Source organism: Procambarus clarkii, chromosome 51, assembly GCF_040958095.1.
Source record: "Procambarus clarkii isolate CNS0578487 chromosome 51, FALCON_Pclarkii_2.0, whole genome shotgun sequence".
Taxonomy (NCBI): domain Eukaryota; kingdom Metazoa; phylum Arthropoda; class Malacostraca; order Decapoda; family Cambaridae; genus Procambarus; species Procambarus clarkii.
In genome coordinates this window covers 12,988,055-13,015,028 of record NC_091200.1, presented here as the reverse complement: position 1 = coordinate 13,015,028, position 26,974 = coordinate 12,988,055, and the positions used below count along the sequence as shown (strand labels likewise).

The 26,974-nt window shown below is 39.7% G+C and overlaps 1 protein-coding gene and 1 non-coding gene across 6 annotated transcripts in view; one reads left to right on the top strand and one right to left on the bottom strand.

Annotated features, from left to right (window-relative positions):
- The first annotated feature begins 8,613 nt into the window (after window positions 1-8,613).
- The window catches only part of LOC138351906 (protein IWS1 homolog), a 44,921-nt gene continuing 26,560 nt past the window's right edge, over window positions 8,614-26,974 (top strand). For all 5 annotated transcript variants that reach the window (XR_011222668.1, XR_011222667.1, XM_069304020.1 and 2 more), the window contains exons 1-9: window positions 8,614-8,732; window positions 12,523-12,703; window positions 15,124-16,023; window positions 17,550-17,685; window positions 21,549-21,692; window positions 23,145-23,273; window positions 24,126-24,326; window positions 26,120-26,350; window positions 26,797-26,959. Coding sequence is in view for 3 of the 5 variants with exons in the window: in XM_069304020.1 (XP_069160121.1) it covers window positions 8,723-8,732; window positions 12,523-12,703; window positions 15,124-16,023; window positions 17,550-17,685; window positions 21,549-21,692; window positions 23,145-23,273; window positions 24,126-24,326; window positions 26,120-26,350; window positions 26,797-26,959 (2,095 nt within the window). In the remaining 2 variants the exon portion in view is untranslated. The remainder of the gene's footprint in view (window positions 8,733-12,522; window positions 12,704-15,123; window positions 16,024-17,549; window positions 17,686-21,548; window positions 21,693-23,144; window positions 23,274-24,125; window positions 24,327-26,119; window positions 26,351-26,796; window positions 26,960-26,974) is intronic.
- LOC138351991 (5S ribosomal RNA) lies at window positions 18,002-18,120 on the bottom strand. The gene has a single exon (XR_011222677.1). It is a non-coding gene; the product is annotated as a 5S ribosomal RNA (ribosomal RNA).

Below are 26,974 nucleotides of genomic sequence, written 5' to 3'. Positions count from 1 at the left end.
CCCCTACAATTGAACCTCGCGACACTGAAAAATAGGAACGTTAGGGGAAACATAATATTGCCACTTACAAAATTCTCAGAGGTCTTGACATGGTAGATAAAGACAACCTTTTTGTCACGGTTGGTACACGAATAATTAGAAGATACAGGTGGAATATCAACCCCCAGATCTTTTTCTCTCCTTGACTCGTGCAGGATTTCACCTCCCAGATGGTACCTTGTGTTCGGCCTCCTGCTCCCTTCACCTAATTTTATTACTTACCTAAGTTAAACTTTAGTAGCCCTTTTCTAGACCATTCCTCCAGTTTGTCCAGGTTCGGTAAGGTAGGTCATCCTGTGGTCTAGGTCTATCTTCAATTGTCTTTATTCTTCTCATAATTTTTGCATCAGCAAACATTGAGAGAAATGAGTCTATACCCTCTGGAAGATCGTTTACATATATCAGAAACAGGATTGGTCCAAGTACAGTAGAGTCCTGTGGGACTCCGCTGGTGACATCTCGTCACTCTGGTGTCTTCCCCCCCCCCCCCCTCATAGTTACTAGCTTTTTCCTGTTGCTTAGATACTCCCTTATCCACTGGAGCACCTTACCTGTTATTCCTGCCTATTTCTCCAACTTTCATAACAGTACCTTATGGGGTACAGTGTCAAAGGTTTTCTAACTAACAGTCTAAGAAAACACAGTCTGCCCACCCTTCTATTTTTTGCCTATTTTCTGTCGCCTTGTCGTAGAATAATATTAAACCTGTGAGGCACGATTTTCCATCCCTGAATTGTGGTGCGTTACAAAGTTCCTTCCCTCCAGATGTCCTACGAGCCTTTTCCTCACGCTCTTCTCCATCACCTTGCATGGTATACAAGTAAGGAAAACTTATCTGTAGTTCAGTACCTTTTGCCTGTCACCCTTTTTGTATATTGGGACTACATTAGCTGTCTTCCAGCTTTCTGGTAGGTCTCATGTTTCCAGTGATCTGTTTTACACCACAGAGAGTGGCACACTTAGTGCTTCTGCTACCTCTTTTTAGTATCCCTGGTGAGATTTTGTCAGGCCCAACAGCCTATGTCAAATTCAGCTTCAACAGATTATTTTTTATGTCATCTCTTTTATGCTCAAATTCCTCGAAGGTTGGTTTACCGTATCCTCTCTCCGTATAGAACTGCTGAGCAACTCCTTCCTCTATTGTGAAGACCTCCTGAAATCTCTTGTTTGAGTTCTTCACACACCTTGTTATTCTACATGTATCTGTTCTCTTTTTCTCAGTTTTTATCATTGCTCCTTCACTGCTGTTTTCCTCCGGGTGTAGCTGTGGAGCAGTTTTGTTTGGGTTACTTGGGTCTTGGCTTTACTTGCGATGTCGTTGGTGTGGGCGGAATTAAACCCAAAGTCGTAAAGGAACTTTTAGATGAATTATGTCTACTATTGAAACTTCTTTTCGGAAAATCTCTGGACCAAGAGATAGTTCCCTTAGATTGGAAATATGCAGTTGTTACCTTTAAAAAAAAAGTCAGGAAAGAGTTCAGCAGGAAGAACAAATCCACAAGAGCCGTGACGAGGATTCGAACCTGCGTCCGAGAGCATTCAGCAGGAAACTACCGTCCGATTAGCGTGACATCACACATCTGTGAGCTCATGACGGGAATCCTAAGGGAGGGAATCATTCAGTTATCTCACCGCGAACAATTATGTAAAATCAACGCAACATGGATTTATTACAAATAGATTCTGCCTTACCAACCTGCTCACATTTTTAGAAACAGTAACCAGCTATTCAGGCAAAGGACTTCGGGTTCATGTAGTACACATGGACTACTAAAGCTCTCGGTAAAGTACCACATGAAAGATTAGCAAGGAAAGAACAAGCACACAAAATAAATAATAATAATTATAATAATTCATTGTGTCGGGGGACAGGCAGCCAGAGTATATTCATACACGTTAGACTTATATCGAGGTGGTGCAAGGGTCTCCCATGCCCTTACACCATCCACAGCTCTGCTATTCAACAAATCTCTAGTGTCATACATTCCCTGATATCCTTAAAAGAGCACGAGTAACGCCAGTTCATAAAGGAGGCGATACATCAGACAAACAATTGCAGACCAATATCAAATCTACCAATATTATCACAAATATTTGAAAAAAATATTTATAAAGAGCTCTACTCCTACCTCGTAAAATTGAACATACTAAGTCTCTAGGTCGGTTTGGCTTCCGCTCCCAAAAAGAGTACCAACGATGCAATTATTAGTCAGCTTGATATAATCTACTCAGCCCTTGACAAAAATGAGTTCCCGATTGGGCTCTTCATTGACCTGAGAGAGACCTTTGATACTGTTAACCATAACTACCTCTTAAACTCCACCATTATGGAATACGAGGTCTTGCCCTGGACTATATTCGATCCTATCTTAGTGACAGACACCAATATGTAGCCATCAATGATATAACCTCTCCCACTCTACCATTAACCGTAGGAGTGCCATAGGGCAGCATCCTAGGACCTCTCCTATTTCTTATATACATCAATGATGTGCCTAATGTCTCAAACATTCTTAAACCTATATTATTTGCTGACGATACTACCTTCATTTACTCAGACCCCAAACCACACACACTAAATAATGTTGTAAATAACGAATTAACTCATTCACTCATGAGTTCACTCATGAATGTCAACCAACAAACTCTCACTAAACATAGAAGAAACAATACAACAACAACAATACAATACAATTTTATTTAGGTAAGGTACATACATACAATAAATTTTTACAGGGATTGGTTGACTTATAGGTAGAGCTAGTACATACAATGCCTAAAGCCACTATTACGCAAAGCGTTTCGGGCATGATAAACTTAAATGACAAACTTAATACTAATTGAGCATAATGAGTAGAATGAAAACAAGAAATGAAAACAAAGATGAAAAAGCAGCACAAATACAATTATGTCGACAAACAGCGCTCTTTAAAGAAAAACAGACATTGGTTGACAATAGAAGGGTAAGGTAGGTTACAGGGAATTTATTAGGTATAGCTTCGTTTTTAACTTAAACTGGTTGAGAGAGGTACAGTCTTTAACATGGTTGGGAAGGTCATTCTACATTCTGGGCCCCTTGATTTGTAGAGCATTTCTAGTTTGATTAAGTCGTACTCTAGGAATATCAAAACTGTATTTATTTCTGGTGTGGTGCTCATGGGTTCTGTTACAATCTTCTATGAAACTTTTGAGATCAGGATTGGCATTATAGTTTAGCGTTTTATATATGTTTAATACACATGAGAGAATGTGCAGTGACTTAATGTCTAACATATTCAGAGATTTGAGTAGGGGTACCGAGTGATGTCTGGGGCCAGAATTGGATATTGTCCTAATAGCAGCTTTGTGTTGAGTAATTAGAGGACGTAAGTGATTTTGGGTAGTAGAGCCCCAAGCACAAATACCATAGATGAGATATGGATAGATAAGGGAGTAATAGAGAGTCACCAGGGCAGGGCGTGGTACATAATATCTGATCTTAGAAAGAATGCCCACAGTTTTTGAAACTTTTTTTGATATGTTTAGAATGTGTCCCTGGAAATTCAGCTTGTGGTCAATGAGAATGCCAAGGAATTTGCCATCTAATTTGTTACAAATTTGGGTATTGTTTATTTTGAGATTTATTTGATTAGAGGATTTATTGCCAAACAGAATATAGAAAGTTTTGTCAATGTTAAGGGTGAGTTTGTTGGCAGTTAGCCACAGATGGACTTTATTTAGCTCAGTATTTACTGTGGCATTTAGAGCAAGGGGATCAGGAAACCTGCTACATCTTATTTGGAAGCAAATCAACAAATGCAATTCTGCTTCAGATAGACAATGTTAACATCAGCAATAAAAATGACGGAAAGTTTCTTGGCTTATACATAGCCAAGAGACTCAACTTCAGCACCCACATACAACACATAACTAAGAAAGTCTAAAAAGCTGTTGGTATACTTTCTAAAATCAGATATTATGTCCCTAACTCTGCTCTCCTCTCTTTATTCTACGCTCTAATCTATCCCTATCTTACATACCGTATCTGTGCATGGGGGTTCAACCACTGCAAACTACCTCCAGCCCATCATCGCCCAGCAAAAATCTGTTATCAGAACAATATCAAACTCTGTTTTCAGACTGGTCCGGTTTGGTGCCTTCTATTGACAATTACTTACTTACTTTCAGACAACACTCACCCCTTCCCCCTCCTGTTTAAATCCTTAAACATGTTAAACATAAACTCATTCCATGCATTATCTTGAGGCAGCTTGACGACTTATATTGAATTTTGTAACTAGTTCATCAAGATTGTAACTTGCTTAGCTAAATGAATTGTGGGGTTCAGTCCCTGAGCCCATTATGTGCCTCTGTAACCCTTTCCACTACCGCCCACAAGATGGGTATGGGGTGCATAATAAATGAACTAAACTAAAAAAGCTATATTTACAAAACCCTGTTCTTAAATGCAAACCATGTTTTGAAACTCTTACTTGACAGATGCAATAGAACACATAATCACCACACCAGAAATAAATATATATCTCTTTGATATCCACAAACTAAATCTGTGTAAACACTCTATGCAAATAAAGGGGGATCTAGTCTATGGATAGTTCAAGTTCAAGTTCAAGTATGTTTATTGAGATAAGCAATAAATACATCTCAAAGGGATAGAGTAGCTTAGGCTATTTCTACCCCCCTCTACTTCAAGTCCCTCAAGGGGCGCACAAATTCAGTGAGTACAAATAGACATATAACAGTACAAGAATCCCATTTAACATTGCATACAGCAAGTACAGCATATAATTGTTACATTCTTGGGGCAAAATTCTTGTAGCTCCTAAGTATACTGTCTATTATACCATTATCACACATCCAAACAATTTGATGTGGTACACTATTTATTTCCTTATTTCTATATTTTTCAATAAGGTGACACTCTAATACATAATGTTCTAAGGTGTGGGCGTACGGCATACTACATAATTTACACTCCTTATCTTTTTCACTGACATCAACACCGTATTGCCAGATATATTTATATCCTAATCGTAATCTCATGTAAATTGAATCCTTCCAAGTAGACTTTCCTTTACCATAAGTGAAGGACGAATTTGTATTTATTATTGAATAATTCTTAAGTGTGTTACTACTGTCCACCATTGCCATTCTCTTTATCATTTCTTCACCCTCCTGAATCACCTTGAGTCTAGTTTTTATTTGTTTCAAGGTTAACTGACATACAACATCAACAAGAGTTTTTTCAGTGGCTCTCTTCGCTATGTCATCAACTACCTCATTCAACAGTATTCCCACATGTGAAGGGATCCACATGAATCTTACTTTATACCCAGTTTTTTCAAGTCTCTTAACATTCTCTCTACACTCTATCACAATATTCTGGTATACTGGGCGTCTGCTATTTAAAGACTCTAACGCTCCTCTGCTGTCAATAAAGAAGCAAGCATTTTTACCACATTTGACTACTTCCTGTAATCCTGCTAATACACCTTGGAGTTCAGCCTGCGTTGAAGAGACATTGTCAGTTAAGCGGCGTCCAATAACAGTATCTACAGTGCCGATGTCAGTGTACTCCCTGATCAAGACTCCACATCCTGCCTTCCCATCCCTAGCTACTGACCCATCACAATATACATGTAGAGTGTTTTCCGTAGGCAGTTTTCTAATTATACAATCATATGTTGCCCTCAGCTCTCCTATTTCATACATACTTTTTTTCTTATGCAAGGGAGTAATTACTACATCTACATTACAATCCTCCCATGGTGGTGTAAATTTTCTCTTGGGCACAGCAACACACTCTGTAATAACATCATACTTTATAACATTATGACATAATTTATTCATATATAATCTCTTCTTCATCATACACTGTTCACTACTTCCCACCTTTTGAACCGAGAGGATTAATTCATTAGCTCCCCCACCTCTCATTAATCTAATGGCAGAGGCTACATTTATCTCTGAAATTCTATCCCCAATACTCTGCAGATTCAACTCCATCCTCATTATCTCAATCATAGCATTTCTTGGGCATCCTAAGATAATTCTCATTGCTTCATTTTGTACCTTCTCCAACTTGCCCATCCTACCTTTACCAAAACAAGAAATGACAGGTGCAGCATAATCAATAAGAGATCTTACAGTACTCAAGTATAACATTCGTAGCACAGGGACTCCTACTCCCTTTCCACAGCATGCCAAAGCCTTCAGAGGTTGTAATCTCTTCCGACATTGACCCAACAGTCTGTTCATCTCAGCTTCCAAACTCTCATGGGTATATCCAACATATATGCCTAAATATTTATATATATTAACTCTCTCTATATTTTTATCGTTTATTTTCAAAACAATGGGGCTCCGACTTCTACATTCAAACTTAGTTTTGTTTTCATTAACCACCAATCCCATATGGTGACACAGGTTTCCGAAATTGTCCAACACTGTTTGAACCTTTGAAATATCTTTGCCCTGAAACAAAATATCATCGGCATATATGATCGGAGTTACCCCATTTGAGTATCTCTCAGATGCTATCTTATTCATTAGTACATTAAACAGGGTGGGACTCAACACTCCTCCCTGAGGTGTGCCGAGTTCAAAAGACCTCACACCTGACATACAACCTTGATACCACACCTGAGCCTTCCTTTCGTAAAGATAATCCCCTATCCAGCGCAATAATTTCCCTTTAACACCAAGACTAGCTAATTCATATAAAATAACCTCTTTGTTGGCTTTATCAAAAGCTCCTTGTAAATCAATGAAAAGTCTATAATAATCATTTTCATTAGCTAGACATTTAATAATACAATCAGAGGTACTTTTTCCTTTGAGGAACCCGAACAAATTACTAGACAGCTGATCACCTATTATATATAAAAGTCTATTTAAAATGATCCTCTCCATCATTTTACAAAAACACGAGGTTAAAGACACAGGTCTATATTCTCCATTGGCTTTAGGGATAGGGATGATCATAGCTTTTTTCCATTTACTGGGAATACTGCCCTCTTTATAACTAATATTAAAGAGGTCTAAAAGTGGGCTTTTCGTCATAGTGGCAAGTTCATTAAGTATTTCATAAGTTACTCCATCCTCCCCAGGTGCGGTAGATTTCCCAACTTTAATCGCCATTATTAGTTCTTCTCTGGTAATACCTGTGCAAGTGACATCACCACTGTTACCTGCTATAAGTATAAAATCCTTTCTTAGATCTTTCCAAGAATCTAATGACTCTCTCGTTACAGCAGGTAATGAACTAAGTTTGGCAGCTAGCTTCCGCCCATTTATTTACGAGCCCATTTGCAATTCCTTGCGGGTCTGGATGTGCAACAAAATTGTGTTTTTTACCCCTTATTTTATTTACGTCTTGCCAGATTTCTTTCAAGTTTCTGTTACTCCCAACTTTCTCTGCAAATTCCTGCCAATACTTGCTCCTAATTTCCTTTCTCTTCTCCCCACACAGCCTAGCAACTGCCAGTAAAGCATTCTTCCCTTCCTCAGTCCTACCATTCCTATTCCAATCCCTGTGAGCTCTCCTCATTGTTAATGTCCACCCCTTAAGCATCTTGTCATGTGTATAATTTTGTCTTACTGTGGATGAAATGCTAAGTGATCATTTTGCATTACAAATACAGCTTAAACTAGATAAAAAGCATGCCTGCCTTCAGAGGAAAAGGTTAAAGTTTAATGAGGGAGAATTAAGGGGTCTTGTTGGCCATATTAAGTCTTGGTATGATACTTATAAGCCGGTTTCGGCAGAAACATTTTATGAAGATTTAATTAAGGAGGTAGATGTATTTAATGCAGCATTGAACCGGAAACCATCTAGTATAAAAAGGCATCCCCCCCAGAAAAGAAAATCTAGTCTATGGAACTCACTCCCTAACAAATTAAAAAGCTGTCAAACCTACGCCTTATTAGAAAGTAAAACCAAAAAGTACCTAATTTCATCTTCATAGTTTCCTACCTAGTGCCTTAAACTCGCACTGTATCTTGTGCTATCCACTCCCCTAATATATGTGCCTAAGCCATTCAACTTCACCATTGCAATCATTACTATCATCTTATATTATGGTTGTTATATTGAACGCATATTTGATTACATTATACTAAGAGATAATCCTCAAATTATGCTACAATGTACCTTCTTGTATACAAATAAATAAATAAATAAATAAATGGGTTATAAACTAATGGAACCGCCTACCCGCCTAAGTTGTAAATGCCAGAACTGCACTAATTTAAGATCCAAATAGATAAAATCCTCAGAACAAATGGAGGAACCTTTGACAAGCCGTCGGCTTTCTGTCCTCGTCGAGGCTACTAGAAAGAGATACTGGTAAATTCCAGGCAAATTCTCAGGTAAATTCTGAATTAAATTCACGAAATTAAGAGAAAAACTATAGTCAATTACGCTCGTTTCTCCTTAAAATATATTTCATGCATTTACCAAGACGAATATAATTAGAAATACGACTTTCCACCGGGAAAAGAAACAATACTTGATTTTTCTAGTAATTTACTTAGTGTTTATAAGTTATTTTCTTGTAAATGTTAGATAGTGTGGTTGTTTGAGGAGTTGCGTGAAGGTGTTTACAGTGTGCGGGGCTCCTGGAGGCGGCCTTCACTCCTCCCAGACATTACATATTACCCGACTTGTGGCTACCTCTGCACCATGGAATCAGGTAATTCGTTAAGGGGATTTACAATGGACAGTAAAGCAATGTGTAGTTAGGTTATAAGGTATGCTTAGCGTGCCAGTAGTGAAGATATGAGTGTGTGTGTGGGGGCTCCGTCAGGTTACTTTGGGATCATCAACATGCTCATTTATACCATGCCTGGCCGGCCTCGCACTACACTGCCTCACCACACACACACACGCCACAGCTTCAGCCTGGACAACCACACCTCTCAAAGATAGAGTCAATTGTGTGTGTGCTGTACCTGGATCTTGAGTGGCCTTTCGACGGCGTACCTCACACCAGCTTCCTGCTTTGAGCTACACGCCTGGCTAAAATCCTGCCCTACAAGTAATTATCCTAAGAAGGCACCAAACTAGGGGGAGTATCTAACATCCTACCTTACAAGTAGAACCACCTAAGTGTACATACTAGGGAAGGAAACTATCAGGAGAAAGCGCCAATTCATTACGACTATATAGCACTTGGAAGGGGTCAGGATAAAGATTTACGATGGGACGGGGGACGGTCGGGAATTGAACGCTGACCTGGGTGAAGCGAGACCGGCGCTTTACCACCCAGCCCAAGTGATCGGGCAGGTATACGTACATGGTGGCTGCTTATATGACATCCTAATTGGAGCAGGTGGCCCACAAGGCTTCATTCTACTGTACTGACAAATACTGTACTGTATATGAGGAATGTTGAAATGTTCGTAAACATGCATATACAGTATTCAAGTGTCACATACACAATCTATTATCACACTATAATACAATTTTTGGCCCTGTTTAGTGTTTTTCATTTTTTATTGTTAAAATCATATAAATTATAATAAAACGAGAAAACAGTATGTACAACAAACTTGGAGGAAAAGAAGGTAGTGATTCATTTGTATAAATCTGGTGTGCCTCCATTTGGATTACTGTATCCAAGCATTGAGATCACATCTTCAGAAGAACATAGCTGGGGCCTCGTAGCCTGGTGGATAGCGCGCAGGACTCGTAATTCTGTGGCGCGGGTTCGATTCCCGCACGAGGCAGAAACAAATGGGCAAAGTTTCTTTCACCCTAAGTGCCCCTGTTACCTAGCAGTAAATAGGTACCTGGGAGTTAGTCAGCTGTCACGGGCTGCTTCCTGGGGGTGTGTGTGTGTGGTGTGTGGGGAAAAAAAAAAAAAAGTAGTTAGTAAACAGTTGATTGACAGTTGAGAGGCGGGCCGAAAGAGCAAAGCTCAACCCCCGCAAAAACACAACTAGTAAACATAGCTGCTCTGGAGAAGGTGCAACACCGGGCAATAAATATTTTTCCAGAGCTAAGTCAACTCTCATATCAGGAGCGGTTGAGAGCCACAGGGCTAACAACGCTACAAACCAGGCATGACAGGGTGGATCTCATCGAAACTTTTAAAATACTGAACAATTTAGAGGGTATTGATCCGGAAAATTTCTTTAAAAGGTCAGATGTAACAGAAACAAAGAGCAACCGTTGCTAGCTCAACAAGCCACAATGCAGGACTGAGAACAGGAGATGCTTATTCACCCACAGGGTTATAAGCCCATGGAACCACCTACCTACCGAAACCATAAATGCCAAAATGCTGTTAAATTGTAAAATCATCAGGACAAATGGGGGGGACCTTTAATAAGCCACCGGCTTCCTGTCTCCATCGAAGCCACTAGTGTTAGTGGCCCTCGGGTAAATTCAGATAAAAACTGTTGAACAGAACAAAATCAATAACAACAGTCATGTCAGGTGCACAAAACAAAATCACGCATGTCCCCATCATGGAACTAAATCCAAATGCAACTTATACAAGATATTACAATCAGTATGAAATCGAACAAAGTAATACATTTAACCAACATGATGAAATCTCTAATACAATATCAGCGACAATAACTGTATATTTTGCCCAAACAAAAGAAAGGCATTCAAAGAGCAATCCAGGAGAAATGTAACACAGTACAAAGAATATTAATCTAAACATACCAAATCTACCCATTTTTTTTTTATAAACAAACATAACAAAAGTATACTGTATATAGAAAATGGCTATTATTCCCCCTCAAACTTTGCTTTGACCTTTGCTTTAGACAGTTTAAGGAAGATGTCTTGAAGGTTACTGATTCCTTATCTAGAGTTGTAACAATGTACTGTATCACAGCTCTTGACAGTTTGAGAGGAATAATAGCCATTTTCTATAGCTTGAAGACTTAATTTCTTAAGAGAGACACAATTGACTTGAGAATGGTCTAGGACGGACTGAAATGTCGTCGTCCCTTCACTTTCTAGTGTGTGGTTTGGTCAACAACTTAAGGAATTAGAAAATAACACTACCCAGGAAAAAAATAATGTTATTAAAATAATTGTTTTGCATTCATACATAATAGCAAATTCATTTGTCTATATCTTGGTACTAAATTTATAGTTACTGTATAACCCAAAACTAACATTGTAAAATAAGAGTACTGTACTGTATAAATATTTTAGGCATTGCTAAATGAATATTGAACTTCCTAGAATGATTATGGTCAGGTACACGATGACAGGTTGGAACATTAAGATACTGTACCTCTCCTTTCTACTTGGTTAAGCCTGACTACTTATGCTTATAAACAGCCTATTCGTACTCACAAATATTGCGATATCAAAAGTAAAGTTGATGAAATTCCTTGAATATAGAAAGGCTAACACATTGGGAAAGATCACATGAATGGGACATGTCATTTGGCAGAAGTACTGGACTCTCCATAAAAAAAGTGATACACAAACTGAACTGTACAGTTTATAGTACTGTGGTTCAGAGACTGAGAAAGTGATGAGAATTTGCTTGTGAAGGTGGCGAGTCTGTCTGGAAAAGTGGTGAGAGTGCACACGGTGAGTCACAATAACATGGTTGAAGAAATGATGTCCAAACCACACATCAGAAAGAGAAGAAATTATGACATTTCAGTTTCATTTCAAACCGTGTTTCTGCTTGGGAAAGTTGTAAGAGTCTGCTTGGGAAGGATGTACTCACCTACTTGTGCTTGCGGGGGTTGAGCTTTGGCTCTTTTTTTTCCCGCCTCTTAACTGTCAATCAACCGGTGTACAGATTCCTGAGCTTATTAGGCTCAATCATATCTACATTTGAAACTGTGTATGTAGTCTCTCTCCACCACATCACTTCCTAAGACTTTTACTTGTGAGAGCTTGCTTGGGAAGGTGGTGAGAGTGCTCACCCGGGAAGACAGTGAGAGAGCCCGCCCGAGAAGGCGGTGAGAGAGCCCGCCCAGGAAGACAGTGAGAGAGCCCGCCCAGGAAGACAGTGAGAGAGCCCGCCCGAGAAGACAGTGAGAGAGCCTGCCCAGGAAGGCGGTGAGAGAGCCCGCCCAGGAAGGCGGTGCAAGGTTTAAGAATGGGGTTGTGAAACTCTCTGGAAAAGGCAACAACATTGCCATTGTCTATTGGGATTGTTGTTGTTACTCTACTGTAGGGAGTGAGTGCACCAATTCCAAACTTCAATAATTTTATTTATTGTATTCTCATTATTATAGGCCTTGCATGGTGCATTAGAAACATATCAATATTTTTATATAATTATTAAATTCAGTGCATTCCTAGGAAATAGTCTTTGCTATATAGTACAGTACACATTTGTTTATAAAAGATAAAATACTATTTATATCTAAGTCATTATCATTGCAGGATAGTAAGGATTTTGATGTAATGTCTAAATTTTAATACTGTAATCAGTCATTTCAGAATATATTCATAAATATAATTAAAAATGATTTTTATTGCTATAATTTCAGAGGAAGAAACGGGCTCAAGCCCTGCTGCAGCACATGACTCTGATAATGAATCTATGAAATCTGTTGCATCCAGAACTTCACGGGCGTCACGAACCTCGAGGGTATCTGCATCATCTAGGGCATCACGAAGATCAAGTGTCAGTAGTGCTGGAAATATGAGTGAAGACGAAGGTGACAGAAGGTTGGTAACACTCAGAGTTTTTTTTGCCCAAACACACAGTGAGTGTGTTGGCCATGCTATGGAATGTAGAATAGAAGAAAATAGATCACACACAAGCTACAAACTATGTGAAAAAGCTTGAAAAAATTCTGATAAAGAAAGAGATCGAGGGGTATTTACCTATCAGTACTTATCTATAACTGACTACTAAGAATTGATGTCTAGCTCTTTATGCCCCCACCTACTATTGTATTGTTGTACCCATTGCATTAATTCTTCACTATTCTAACAATCGATATCTTTGTCAAACTTTTCCTTAAAGTTGTGAATGGAGGTGACTTCTACAACTACTACTCTTAGTAATTACCTAAGTGTAGTTACAAGACGAGAGCTACGCTCGTGTTGTCCCGTCTTCCCAGTACTCTTTATTGTATAATGCTTTGCAACTACTGACGGTTTTGGCCTCCACCACCTTCTCACTTAACTTGTTCCAACCGTCTACCACTCTGTTTGCAAAAGAAAACTTTCAAATATTTTTTTGGCACCTTTATTTCTTTAGCTTGAATCTGTGTCCTCTTGTTCTTGAAGTTGCTGGTTTCAGGAGTTCCTCTTTGTCAATTTGGTCAATCCCTGTTAGTATTTTGTAAGTGGTGATCATATCACCTCTTTTTCTTCTATCTTCTAATTTTAGCATATTTAATGCCTCTAGACTCTTCTCGTAACTTGTTTTTCAGTTCACTTGTTGACCACCCGTACAGGCTACGAGTATTTCTTTATACTGTACTCCTTTGACTCATTTGCAATTTCAGCTTCCACTTTTGTTCTCTTGTGCTACTTTCTCTCAACTTAGAGGCTGTCCTTGATGCTTAGTTGGTTAGGCCAGGGGTGCATTGTGTGTTGTGTCCGGTGGCGGCTCTCTGCCGCTTCCTTCATGCCACCGATTCTGCTTCAGTGAATGCCTTGTGGGTTGATCCTGTTTCCTTGGTCCACTGTTCCAAGGCTCTTCTTTCCTAGGTCATCTGCAGTGTTTGTAAGTCTAGCCAGTTTGTGGTCTACCTTTGTGCCCATGACATAAAGGAAGTATGCTGCTCTTTTGGCTGTGTTTGTGAACATGAGCTGGACTGACATTTGGGCATCGGGGTTTTGGAGGTCAAACAGGGTTCTGGCGGCTTGGTATTTGGTGAATGTTCTCAGTCTTTGGCTCTTGTGTGGCCATGGATTATATCTCCTGGCTGGGAGTCTCATTCTCCTCTTGATTCCTGCAGTGCTCTCTCTCTCTCTCTCTCTCCTCCCTGGTTAGTTCACATGTTTTCTTCCTTCCCTTTGGGCATTTAGCTTCAGGGAGTCACAAGGGGGCTCCCTACAGAAAACCAGAGATGAATGTAATGCAACACCAATTTCTGGGTGAGCCCCGCTGGCTCCTCGATCCTTTACTTTCCTCCCAGTTTGTTGGGTGTCTGTCTAGCTGAGCCCTTGAACTAGAAACTCAGGCCTGGCAGGTGGTGAACTATCTCCCCCCTCCCTCAAACAAGTGTAGGAGATGGGGCGAATGAGCTCGTGCTAGTTCCGAGAGAATTCGATCATTTGTTTACATAGATCTTGAGGTTATCTTGAGATGATTTCGGGGCTTAGTGTCCCTGTGGCTCGGTCCTCGACCAGGCCTCCACCCCCAAGGAAGCAGCCCGTAGCAGCTGTCTAACTCCCAGGTACCTATTTACTGCTAGGTAACAGGGGCATCAGGGTGAAAGAAGCATTTTTGCCCATTTGTCTCCGCCTCCACCGGGGATCGAACCCGGAACCTCAGGACTATGAGTCCGAATCGCTGTCCACCCAGCTGTCAGGCACCCTAGATGGGCGGACTCTTTCAGCCAGTTCTGAAGCTTCGGTCTCTCTTGAATCCAGTTTGGTTTGTTTTGACTCCCTGACTTTCTGGTTGCCTTTCCCAGTGAGGTGGCAAAAATAAATGTCATCGCTGCATGCGTCTCTCTGAAGGTGCGGGGGAATGGAGGTTCTAGCTCCACTCCCTGGTAGGCCTCCAGATCTCTTATGATTGATGTGACCCAGTAGATGGTAACCATCTCTGCATATGGCTTCAGGAAACCACCTTGACTCGCCCAGAAATTGAAGTTTCCTTACTTGGAACATTACTTTGTTAAAGCTGGCCTGGTGTATACCTCTCTTGATCAGCTAAGATCAAAACATACCTAGTTTTTATATCACAAAAATATTATTTTGAAATAGGAGCAGTATTCTAGGAGTTACTCAATTCAAGATTATCACTTTCGATATTCCACTGTCTAGTAAGTAGGGAAATATTAATGTTTTCATATTGTTTAATACTATAATTGCTTATTATTTGTGGTGATCAAAATTACTGAACAATTTTAATATTAGTATGTTACACATATTCCAGGGACTTTAATGTGAAATTTTATTTTCAGGTCGGGTGGTGGAAGTGATAATGAAGTTGAGGAGAGGCGCTCTGTAATGGATAGTGAGGATGAGGACATACAGCCTCAGAAACCAAGTTCTGAATCTCCTAAAAATCCTGCAACTGTTGATGAACAGAAAGAGAAAGTATCAGAAGAAGTGTTTGGGGCTTCAGATTCAGAACCCGAGGCAGGGGGCAGCAAGTCAGGCAGCAGACCTGGCAGTCGTACACAAAGCAGATCAGGCAGTAGAGCAGGCAGTGGGTCAAGGAGTAGATCAAGGTCCAGGAGCAAGTCTGGAAGCAGGGCAGGAAGTGGATCACATAGTAGATCTCACTCACGTAGCAAATCTGGTAGTAGAGCAGGAAGTGGCTCACACAGTCGCTCTAGATCAAGAAGTAAATCTGGAAGTAGAGCAGCAAGTGGATCTCGCAGCAGGTCTCGCTCACGCAGTAAATCAGGTAGTCGAGCAGGCAGTGGTTCTCCTAGTCGTTCTCGATCTCGTAGCAAGTCAGGAAGCAGATCTCGATCTAGAAGCAAATCTGGGAGTAGATCTAGATCTCGCAGCAAATCTGGGAGCAGATCTCACTCCAGAAGTAAATCACGATCTAGAAGTAAGTCTGGAAGCAGGTCCCGCTCTCGAAGTAAATCAGGAAGTAGATCACGATCTAGAAGTAAGTCAGGAAGTAGATCGGGTTCCGGAAGTAGATCTCGTTCGAGAAGCAAATCTGGAAGTAGATCACGTTCAAGAAGCAAGTCTGGAAGTAGGTCACGTTCTGGCAGCAGATCACAATCGAAAAGCAAATCTAGAAGTAGATCACGTTCAAGAAGCAAATCTGGAAGTAGATCCCGTTCTAGAAGCAGATCTGGGAGTGGATCTCGATCTCGCAGCAGATCTGGAAGTCGAGCAAGGTGAGAAGTTTTAAGTTTCTGAACATATACAGTATATATATTTTATGTTGAGTGTATAGTAATAGGTATGTGGTTAAACTGGAAAATGGATAAATGAAGATAAGGAGATAAACTTGCAAAAATTATTCAGAAAAGTGAAGCACATTTCAAAAGAAGTGCAGAGGGGCAGCTGGTGAATTAGTAACTAGGAACATTAAACATAAGCATGAGAGAATATTAAATGGCAAAGATGAAATTGGAATTAAGTATATAGAAGGAATACTTTCTATTTCTATTTCTATTTCTAATGGGATATGATGAAAGAGGTGCTATTGTGAACAGAGTGGGATTTGATGATGTGAGAAGAGTGCAAGATAGTATATTAGCTGATAAATGTATGGAAGTGATGAATATGTCGGTGAGAAAATTGGGAGATCTGTTGGTGGTGATAAAGTATATGCAAAAATTATTATATAAAGTGGAGAAGAAAGGAATATATAGAAAATTTGAAGTGAGGTTAAGAGAAAAGAAAGTCAGTGAAGGAAAGCTGCTCATGGCAGCCAGAGGTCTGCATAAAGGAGTGTTAGTGCTGTGTTGTGTGCAAATGCGAGATGACATCATTGCATGAACTTGAATAATCAAGAATTTGACTAGTAGAAATGGCCAATATGATAAGTATGTGTGGTGTTAGGAGAATAGAATAAAAAATAAGAATGTTATGGAGAGATATGGAGCATAAAAGTACACAGCAAGATTGAGGAGAGTATACCGAGATTATTTGGTCATGTTGAATGTGTGGATAATAGTTGATAGGTGAAGAGCGTATTCAAATGAATTTGAAACTAGGAGGAGGAAAAAAAGATTGTGAAGAAAATGGCAGAGAGTTCATGGAAAGTGAGTGTGTAAGGAAGTAGGGATTGTGAGTTTACAGAACATTGGGTATGAAAAGGCACAAGGCTTTGTAAAAGTGGTTTGTTAGGAGGGGGAATGAATGTACTGTATTTCATTGTATACTGTATTTGACAATTTACAGGGAGCACTGCTGCTCTGGGATAACTGTTGGCATTTTTCCTTACCCCATAAGGTTGCTACATAGTGTGAATGCTATATATAAATGGATGAACAATGTGTTTATTTAGTAATACAGTATACAAAAAAAAAAATTCTTCACTATAATACTCAATTTTTGTCTCAGGCCTGATGCTTCCTCACCCTCAAGGAAGAGGAAATGGGGTAATGATAATGAGTGAATGAATAAATAAGATTTGTTATTAATTAGGCACTGAAGTTATGTTTTAAAATTTTGTTTGTTTGTCTAAATATGTGATAATTTCGTACTCAAATTTAACAATTTATCAAGGGCTCAGCCTTATGGATCTAGTTTAGAAAAAATAGCCAGGTTTGTGTATTAATTCATTAGTATAACTATATTATAACTATCTAATGTAATCAAATTTCTTTCTAAGAATCTTCTACTTGTTTTTGTTGACTTCCAAATTGAATGTAAAATATATGACATTTTATAATTACGTTTTATTTTGTTTCAGTGCCAAAAGTGGGAGCAGTCGTTCCAGATCACGCTCCAGATCAGGAAGTGGTTCAGATGGAGTCAGTTCTCCCAAGAAACGCAAAATGTTATCCGGTTCAGAAGGGTCAGGATCGGATGTAGTGAAACGTAAAAAAGTAAGATCACATCTCATGCTTTGTATACTGTATATATTTGTTAGATGGATAATTGCTGTAATGTGTTACTCTGAGCTATTCTACTTGGTTGCCTCATAGGTTAATGTAATAATCTGGTTTCAGTGGGAAGCGATCATGTAATCAGGGGAAGCCATATTTGAGGCACTGGCACCATGGAAAACTTTTCAGGCATCATCGCAGTGTCATCCTGATTACCCACCTGTCTACCTGTTGGAAATTCTGGAGACCAATGTCCCTGTACTCACCTAATTGTGCTTGCGGGGGTTGAGCTCTGGCTCTTTGGTCAAAACATTATTGCCAACAGCATTTGGTGTTCCCAGGCGGTCATCCATCCAAGTACTAACCAAACCCAACGTTGCTTAACTTCGCTGATTGGACGAGAAGCGGTGTTCTCAATGTGGTATGGCCGTTGGCATAGAAGAAGCATAGAAGCCATGTTCTATGCCATCGTTGGCACAGAACATGGCACAGAAGGCCTGTGTCCCAGGCCTTCTGGTTGCTGGTCTGATCCACCAGGTTGTTTGATGCGGCTGCTCGCAGCCTGCTGTATGAGTCACAGCCTGGTTGATCAGGTATCCTCTGAAGGTGCTTGGATTTCTCTTTTGAACATTGCAAGAGGTTGGTCAGTTATGCCCCGTATGTGTAGGGGAAAAAGTGTTGAAAAGTCTTGGGCTTTGAGTTCTTTAAGCATACGTATTGCACCTCTACTTTCCAGTGGGGCCGTTTTGAATATCCTGCCATGCCTTTATGTCTTGTGTGGTGTTATTTCTGTGTGCAAGTTTGGGACCAGTACTTCTAATATTTTCCAAATGTAAATAATTATGTACTTCTCCTGCCTGTGCTCTAGGGAATACAGATTAAAAATTTGTAGGCAGTCCCAATAATTTCAACCCATCCCCCTGTTTAGGTAGTACTTACAGTAACGATGAGGACCATCGTACGTGTACAGTATTCACGTGAAAGGCAAATAGAAAGTAGAAATCGGTACTATTGAGTTTGGACAAACTGAAGAAGTTTTTGTATTGATGCAAAGAAAACTTAACCTAACCTTACCTTCCTAGGCCTAATACATGCTATTTGAGGCCTAATATAATACATATATATGCTATACTAGACTTAGGAATATTTAAGTTTGGTGTATAGCTTTTTTTTTTTTTTTTTTAATCTGTGAAGTGAATACCAAATTTTTACTATCTAATTGTCCATTATGTGTCTATGCGATGGTCCACATAATTACAAAAAAATACTATGTAAACAGAACGGGTTGATAATTTAGATATTTTATTAAGTGGATTATAGTAGCATAGGACCTTTGCATACTCTTCAGGTCAGCAATTTCTCCAACTTTGAATGGGGCTGTATGTGTGTAACAATATTTCACTCTAGAGAGCATAAAAGTATCATCATTGGCCTGACATCTCTTGTTTGGAAGGTTCTTGTTATCCAATCTGTTTTTTCTGTCGGGAGCCCTGTCGGTTTCCTGAAGCTATCGGACTGATACATGCTATATTAGTCACATGGAATTCTTGCCTACCAGGAACTATGATCCAAAATTTGGCTCCCTTAGAGAGGTGCAAGGAGCAATGTTCTATGAAAACTTAACTCTTTGAGAGTATATCTATGTCTGCCATCGACCGGAGAAGGCACCCGGAACGGTAGGCGTCCCAAAACAAACCCCAACTGGTAGAACATTGCAACCTAAGACTGAACACAATCCAAGAACTTTCCCCCAAGAAAAACATTGCAACAAGCAAAATGTCATGAAACCGACCGAAGTGCCACTCATTCATGCAACCCCCCTAGCCAGCTGCTCGTTCTCCCCCCCCTCCCCAGTTCATCGACTGATGCTGGCTGGAGCTGGTGTCTCCTCTGGCCTTATTATCCTGTCAGGATTTTGCCCTTGCGGTTGTGCCTGCTGTATGGGTGGTGCGGTGACCAGGAGAAACCTGTACTTCGGGCTGCATGTGCTTAGAGTTCTCTTTCCCTAGGCACCCTGTAAGTACTGTACTTCGTTGACCAGACCACACACTAGAAATTGAAGGGACGACGACGTTTCGTCCCTTCAACGACGAAACGTCGTCGTCCCTTCAATTTCTAGTGTGTGGTCTGGTCAACATACTTCAGCCACGTTATTGTGACTCATCGCCTGCATACTGTACTTCCCTTGGGTCTCAGGGTTCTCTTCCTTGGGGCTTTCGGGTTCTCACTTCTGTAGGGGTTGCTGTTGCTTGACATTGACCTCGCCTTTAGGATCGGTGGGGGTTTTGGTGTTTTTGTTTGGCCCTGGGTAGGGAGTGTTTGTTGCTGGATTGGGATGCATTGTGGTTGTGCAGCTCGCATACCTAACTGTGGCCATATCTCTCTCTGATGCCTTATTGTTGTGTGGTGTGTTTTCAGGGATTTTGTTTTCATGATCTTTTCTGCATGGTAGAGGTCTGCCTGGTTTTCAATTAGGTTCGCCTAGGTGGCATTGGGTGGTCCTCCTCTAGGGCCCTGAGATTGCACCCTTTTCAGGGGTCAGATTGCTCGGTAATTGAAGGGGGATCGACCAGCTTTGCAGCACAAATGCCTGAGCTTACCGTGTAGACACATTCCCCTGCTAATCCTGGTAAACCTTTTGGGAGCTCGCCATTACTATGGATATGTCTTTCTAGTCTTCTCTTGCTTTGTACGAGTTACAGGGTTGTTCGTTGCCCTTGTCTCAGGGTGACGCTCATCTGTTTTTCCTCTGTCATGCTGCTTGTTGGGTTGGTGACACCTTTGCCCCGGAATTGTGCGAGACTTGTTCTCTGCTCGTTCTCCAATTTACCCATTCTTCTTCTTCGGAAGATCTTAGGGGTCAAGCGGCTGTCGCGTTGCATATTAGGTTTTTGTTATTACAGTGCGTTAGCTTGGTTGGTAGCTCAAATGCCTTGGGGCTGCCCTGTTTTGGTTTTAGGGACCTGGACTTGGGGGTATTGGTCGCTTCGACTTCGGTTTCGTCCATGCCCTTGAGTCCTTCCCGGCTGGCGTGATTTGCCCTGCTCCCCCCCCCCTTCCTTGTGCCCCCTTGCTGCTGGCTCCCAAACATCTGAGGGCTTCTGAGTCGAGGCGGGGTTTTCGTTTGGTCTGAGACGGGGCCGGCTCTGGGGCTGCCACATTGGATGCGAGCACATTGGACTGGGCTTACTGGGGGTTTCTTTATCACTTCTCTCTGGTTCAGCTGTTGCTTCAGGTTCTTTCCAGACCTGAGACATTCTCCTGCAGGCTTCTGCTGTTGTTACTTGGACCATATCACTTGGTAGGGATAAGGGCGAAGAAAATGGTTCACAGCCTAAAGGTCTACCAGATCATAACATTTTGATATTGTTTATATTAAATACTAATTTAATTTGCCTAGTTTTACCTATATTAATCAAAGTTGAAGTATAATTGATACAGTGTTTAGGTTATATCTTGTTTAATTCTAGTTTAAATTACATTGCATTTTTTTTTAAATAAAATACAGTATCAAACAGTCCATATGTTAAAATGATTGAAAATCTAAATTTTTATGGAAATTTGGCTTCTTTGGCAATTTTGGCTAATTTAGTATGACATTCACATTCTACGAAATGAAATTCCTATACTGTATATCCAGCATTAACTTTGTAGATTAAAAATAATAAATATCTCAAGATAAAAGTGGAAATAGTTATGATACTATTAAGTTCTAGTTCTAATAAATTTTGACTAGGTATATAGCTTTAATTAATGTTAAATATTTAACTTTACTCTCCAACTAAATTACCTATTAAATGCAGTATGTATTTTGCTGTACAGTGCAGGTATTTGACTATTATATAAGTATTTTCTTGTTTTAGGTCAAACATAAGAAACGGGCAAGTGGAAGTGGGTCTGGCGGAGTCAGTGATTCTGACGATGAGGCTCCTCGTTCCAGTAAGAAAATCAAGAAGCGCAAAAAGAAGTCTGTGCTTAGTGGAAGTGATAGTGATTCAGGTCCCGAGGTTGGTTAATTTTTTAAGTCGAGTATTATAATGAGAGAATTCTTATTTCTGGAATCAAGTATATTAATGATGATGTGTAACCCTGGTGTGTGTAATACCGCGCACCAGGGTTAGGTTATCTTGAGATGATTTCGGGGATTTAGTGTCCCCGCGCCCGGTCCTCGACCAGGCCTCCAGCCCCAGGAAGCAGCCCGTGACAGCTAACTAACACCCAGGTACCTATTTTACTGCTAGGTAACAGGGGCATAGGGTGAAAGAAACTCTGCCCATTGTTTCTCGCCAGCGCCTGGGATCGAACCCAGGTCCACAAGATCACAAGTCCAGCGTGCTCTCCGCCCTGCCTACCGGCTCCCTCGGCTTCAGGGGACTGAAATTACATACACAAATGTATGATTTGCTATTGCGTTCGTAGGCTTGTTCTCTATTATGTGGCTGTCGAGCATTTTATTATAGAATAGCTTATTCTGCTTCTTATATTGTACAATATTATTCTCCTCCCATTTCTGGTCAAAGGTCTACCCATCCTATAAAATTAGGAAATGGTGATGAATTTTACTCAAATAGTTAATAGTAATTTAAGAGCATTGTAGAATGAAATGGACCTTGATAAGAGATGGGAGTTTCGAGTGTATTAGGCACTTGGAAATTAGTATTGTGATTATTTTTCAAATAAAACAACATATAGTGTTGCTAGGAATGATATGCAAATATTAAGCATTTATTTAAATTCAAATGTTTTAATAATAAATGTTTATACATTTATAACAGTTTACATGGATTTATAGTAGATTATTTACCTAAGAGAAGTTATAATAAGAGGTTGTAATATGTATAATTATATACTCTATTCTCTATTACTCCATACTCAAGATTTAGATTTAGAAGCTTGCATTTATTAGTGATTTAAAAATCATTGCAGTTGTCAAGTTTAGAATCCGATGCTGTGTTTATAAGAGCTTCTACAAATCATCACAATAATAGCTAAACTAATCAGGGGTCAGATTCACGAAAGCACTTACGCAAGCACTTACAAACGTGTACATCTTTCCTCAATCTTTGACGGCTTTGATTACATATATTAAACAGTTTACAAGCATGAAAACTTGCCAATCAACTGTTGTTATTGTTATAAACAGCCTCCTGGTGCTTCGGAGCTCATTAACTGTTTAATATTTGTAAACAAAGCCGCCAAAGATTGACAAAAGATGTACAGGTTTGTAAGTACTTGCGTAACTGTTTTGTGAATCTGGCCCCAGATGTACATCACTTTAAATAAAAATGACATGTTTGGCATTCATTATATATTTTTACTATTGTAGGATTTTTATTTTTACAATATCAGAATTTTTGCTATGCCTACAAAATATAAATAATATTGACGCATATACCACTAACTATTTACTCACCATCTCTGCTGTCGTTGTCTGAATTATCATCTTTAAATTTTGATAGCGAGGCAAGAGTAAGAAGTCCAAAGGCAGTGAAAGCGAAGGTGGTTCTGACAAGGGTCCCGACAGACCTGGCAGTGCTCTGGCTGAAGAAAATTTGGGGAATGAAAATGGTGAAGAAGGTGCAAGCAAAGTACGTATCTGTTCGTGTTTTTTATAAAAAAAAAATACAATATCTTGTTATATTTACACATTTTTCTGGCACGGTCTTGAAAATTAAACTGTCACTAATTCCACAAAATATGATGTTAATGCAGGTAGTATATATGGGGTTTCAAATTATTCTCTCAGCCTGTTTTTCTCAGGACTCTGATTGGGATGGAATGGTAGTTGGTTTGATATGCAAGACCTTCAGCCACCCCCATGGGTGGATCTGTTTGTGTTCACGTGGAATAATATGCTTTCTGTTTTTGTGGTTCAGCTTTCATATCAGAAGTGTTGTCAGAATTTGATGGGTCTTAAGGCAGGGGCACTGGGTGTTTGTGCAGGTCTCACAAACTGGCATTTATGAGAGTATAACTTTGCATTCCTCACAATGCCAAGTAGGACTTGGAGAACTTTTGAATGCCGATAGGTGAATTTTGTGTAGTCTGGCCTGAAATTGGCTTTTCTCCAGTGCGTCCCTAGCACCAGTATAGTGCAACAGGGAAGTTTGCAAATATTACTGCTGTACTAGTGCAGTGGGTTCAATAGAACCTTCAGTGATCTTGCCTTTGGGAGCATAAGTGTTTTTGTTCCGAAAGGATGATTTTATATTCACTCGCAGCTAGATTTTGATTCTACTTGACTGGACTTAGCAAGTCACCACATTATTTCACAATAGAGTTTGTAGTGTATGAAATAAATTTTATAGGGGACTAAGGACACTTCCATGAATTGGCTGATTCCAAAAAATTATTTGCTTTGATTATTGATGTAGATACAGTTATCATTAATCTTAGTCAAATACGCAAAATTATAACCATTTAATAATTGTCGTTTCTAGGGCGTGTCCCAATTGTCGGACAGTGAAGATGAAGCAATACGTGATCAACTAAGGCAAGGCAATGAAGAACCAGACTTTGTCAATGATTTTGATATGATGATGGCCAAAAAGAAGGAAGAAGGGGGCAAGCATCGAAGGAGGAAAAATAATGTGGATATCATCAATGACAATGAGGAACACATTGCTATTATTGTTAGGAAGGTAAGCGAATAATTAAATAATTAAATATTGTTATTGTGTAAATGAGTTTCTTCCTAGTAAATTTTATTAAGCATATGAAATTTATGAAAGTAGGTGTGTGTGTATAATTACCTAAGTGTAGTTACAAGATGAGAGCTATGCTCGTGGTGCCACATCTTCTCGGCACTTTGTCATATAACTCTTTTGAAACTACTGATGGTTTTGGCCTCCACCACCTTTTCACGTGTTCCAACTGTCTACCATTTTGTTTGCGAAAGTAAATTTTCTAATGTTTTTTTCGGCAGCTTTGTTAAGTTAGCTTAAATCTATGACCTCTTTCTCTTGAAGTTCTAGGTCTGAAGAATTCTTATTTATCAATTTTTTTTATTCCTGTTACTGTTTTGTACATATGTACTTAGGGCAGACTGTCCCTAGGCACTTGTTTAGCATTGCTCCTGCTCTGACAGCTACTTCTTCAGTGAGTTTGGGAGTTCATCCCTGCTGCTGATACCTTTTGATAGTTGTGTTTATCTAGAGGCTGCTTTCAGTATCAGTTCTTTTGATGAATGTTCCAGGTGTCTCGGGTATTTTGCCTGGACCTTACCTTCAGGCCCTGGTAATTCCTCTGCACGTCTTTGGTGTGGCTCACTGTGAGTTGACCTGCCAAGCTCACACTTGCTACTTGTGTGTTTGGCGGTTGTCCGTCTGTTTTGCTACAAATGAATGATCAGTTTTACTGTCTCCTCCTCCTGCTGCTTATTGGTTTTGTATTACCCTCTACCTCATGGCCTGTGACATTTAGTTCACCAATCTGCTTTTGTGGTTCTAGCCTATGTTTCTTGGTTTTGTTTATTTGCTTTTGTAGTGATGAGGTTCCACAGGTGGCTACCACTTTGTTTCCCATTTGTGTGTCGCTTGGAGCTCGTGTGGTTTCCCAAGAGTCGGCCTGATTCATTTTTGGCATTTTAGGGTTGGATCAGCTGGTGTTTCTGCTGCTACACTTTTCTCTGCTCTCCTTACTGTTGTCCATTAGGCTTTGTTGTGCACCCTCTCTTGGTGAGGGTTTTGGAACCAGGGCTACATTTTGTTGTGGGTGTAGCTTGTCCTTCAGAGGTTGGCCTTTTCACTTTGACACCAGAGACAATTGAGCTGTTGCTTCCCAAACAGGAAATTGGTAAATTTAACAACAAAGAGAAGTGATATTAGAAAAATACAAAAATTGCAATTTTATGATAATTATTTTACATGAACCGACAATCCAGATTTCATCACAGCTTTCATGGACTCAGGATTTTTGTAGAAATTGAGATTCAGCAGGATAATCTAGTGGGCAGATTTAGTCTGGATTTTCACAAAGTGCACTATATCAGTGTCCACATTTTTGGAGTGCCACTTTATATCCATTTACCTTTACTTCAAATTAAGTCTTCTTATCTTTCCACCACCTTTAGTTTTGTCAGTGTTCACCTTTAGTAATTTTCTTTCATATTTTGTAAGAAAAATCATCTAATCACATAGGCTAGCCTATATTTTATAAGTTTTTTTGCCAGAAAATCTCCATTTTGTACATAAAATGTTGTGTACTCCAAATTGACCTATTGTAGTAGAGTATTCTTACCTTGATGGCTATCATGACCCCATCCATATTTCTGTAAAGCTAAATTATGACAATAGAAGCACAGGTCAGCAGTTAATTTTTACATACGTACTAATGATATGAGAGTGACTTTTATGTATCAGTATGAACTTTATCTATTAGTTTATTTTAATGAGTTCTGTATGTGCACTTTTTTTATTGACCTGTCTGTCGTCAGATGCGTCAAGCTGCAGATGAGGATCGCCAGTTAAATGCCCAACGAAAGCCTGCCACTAAGAAGATAGGAATGTTAACTATTGCGATGACCCAGATTAACAAACATAATCTCATTGAGGGATTCCTTGATGCAAACATATTGTCTGCCCTGACAGACTGGCTGGCTCCTATGCCTGATCGCTCGCTTCCTGCGGCCAAAATTCGAGAAGCCGTTATTAGATGGTTACTTCAGGTAAATTGTTGTCCATCATTAATTTATCTCTGGCTTGGTCATGGAGCCTAAATTTCACCATTCATTCTTTCAGTGTTCTTGGGGATAATCATGTAGCCTTCCTTCTCCTTTGACCACATTAGTTTGCATTTCCAGAGTGATTATAAAGTTTGAGCTGCTGGTGTTACATATCCTAGGACTAGTCTGGTATATGCTGTGTGTATTATTGAGGAAGATTTCTGTAGGTACGTTCTTCCATACTATCTTTATATGTACCAACGTTGCATATGCTGCTGATTTTCAGTAGGATGACAATGCTGTAATGTATGTACAGTATTTTGTTAAAAGGTTGGTATTCGGATTTTAAACATTTATGGCCTCATAATATTTAATGTTTAAACTTTGTTATTTCATAAAATTACTGTATATAACAAATCATTAATCAAACATGATCAAATCTTTTTCAGTTACCACCGCTGTCACAAGACATGTTGAAGACTTCAGGTATAGGTAAAGCTATTATGTATCTCTACAAGCACCCAAAGGAACTCAAGCTGAATCGGGAGCGCTGCGGCAGACTCATATCAATGTGGTCGCGTCCGATTTTCAACGTGTCAGATGACTTCAAAAGTAAGAATAGAATAT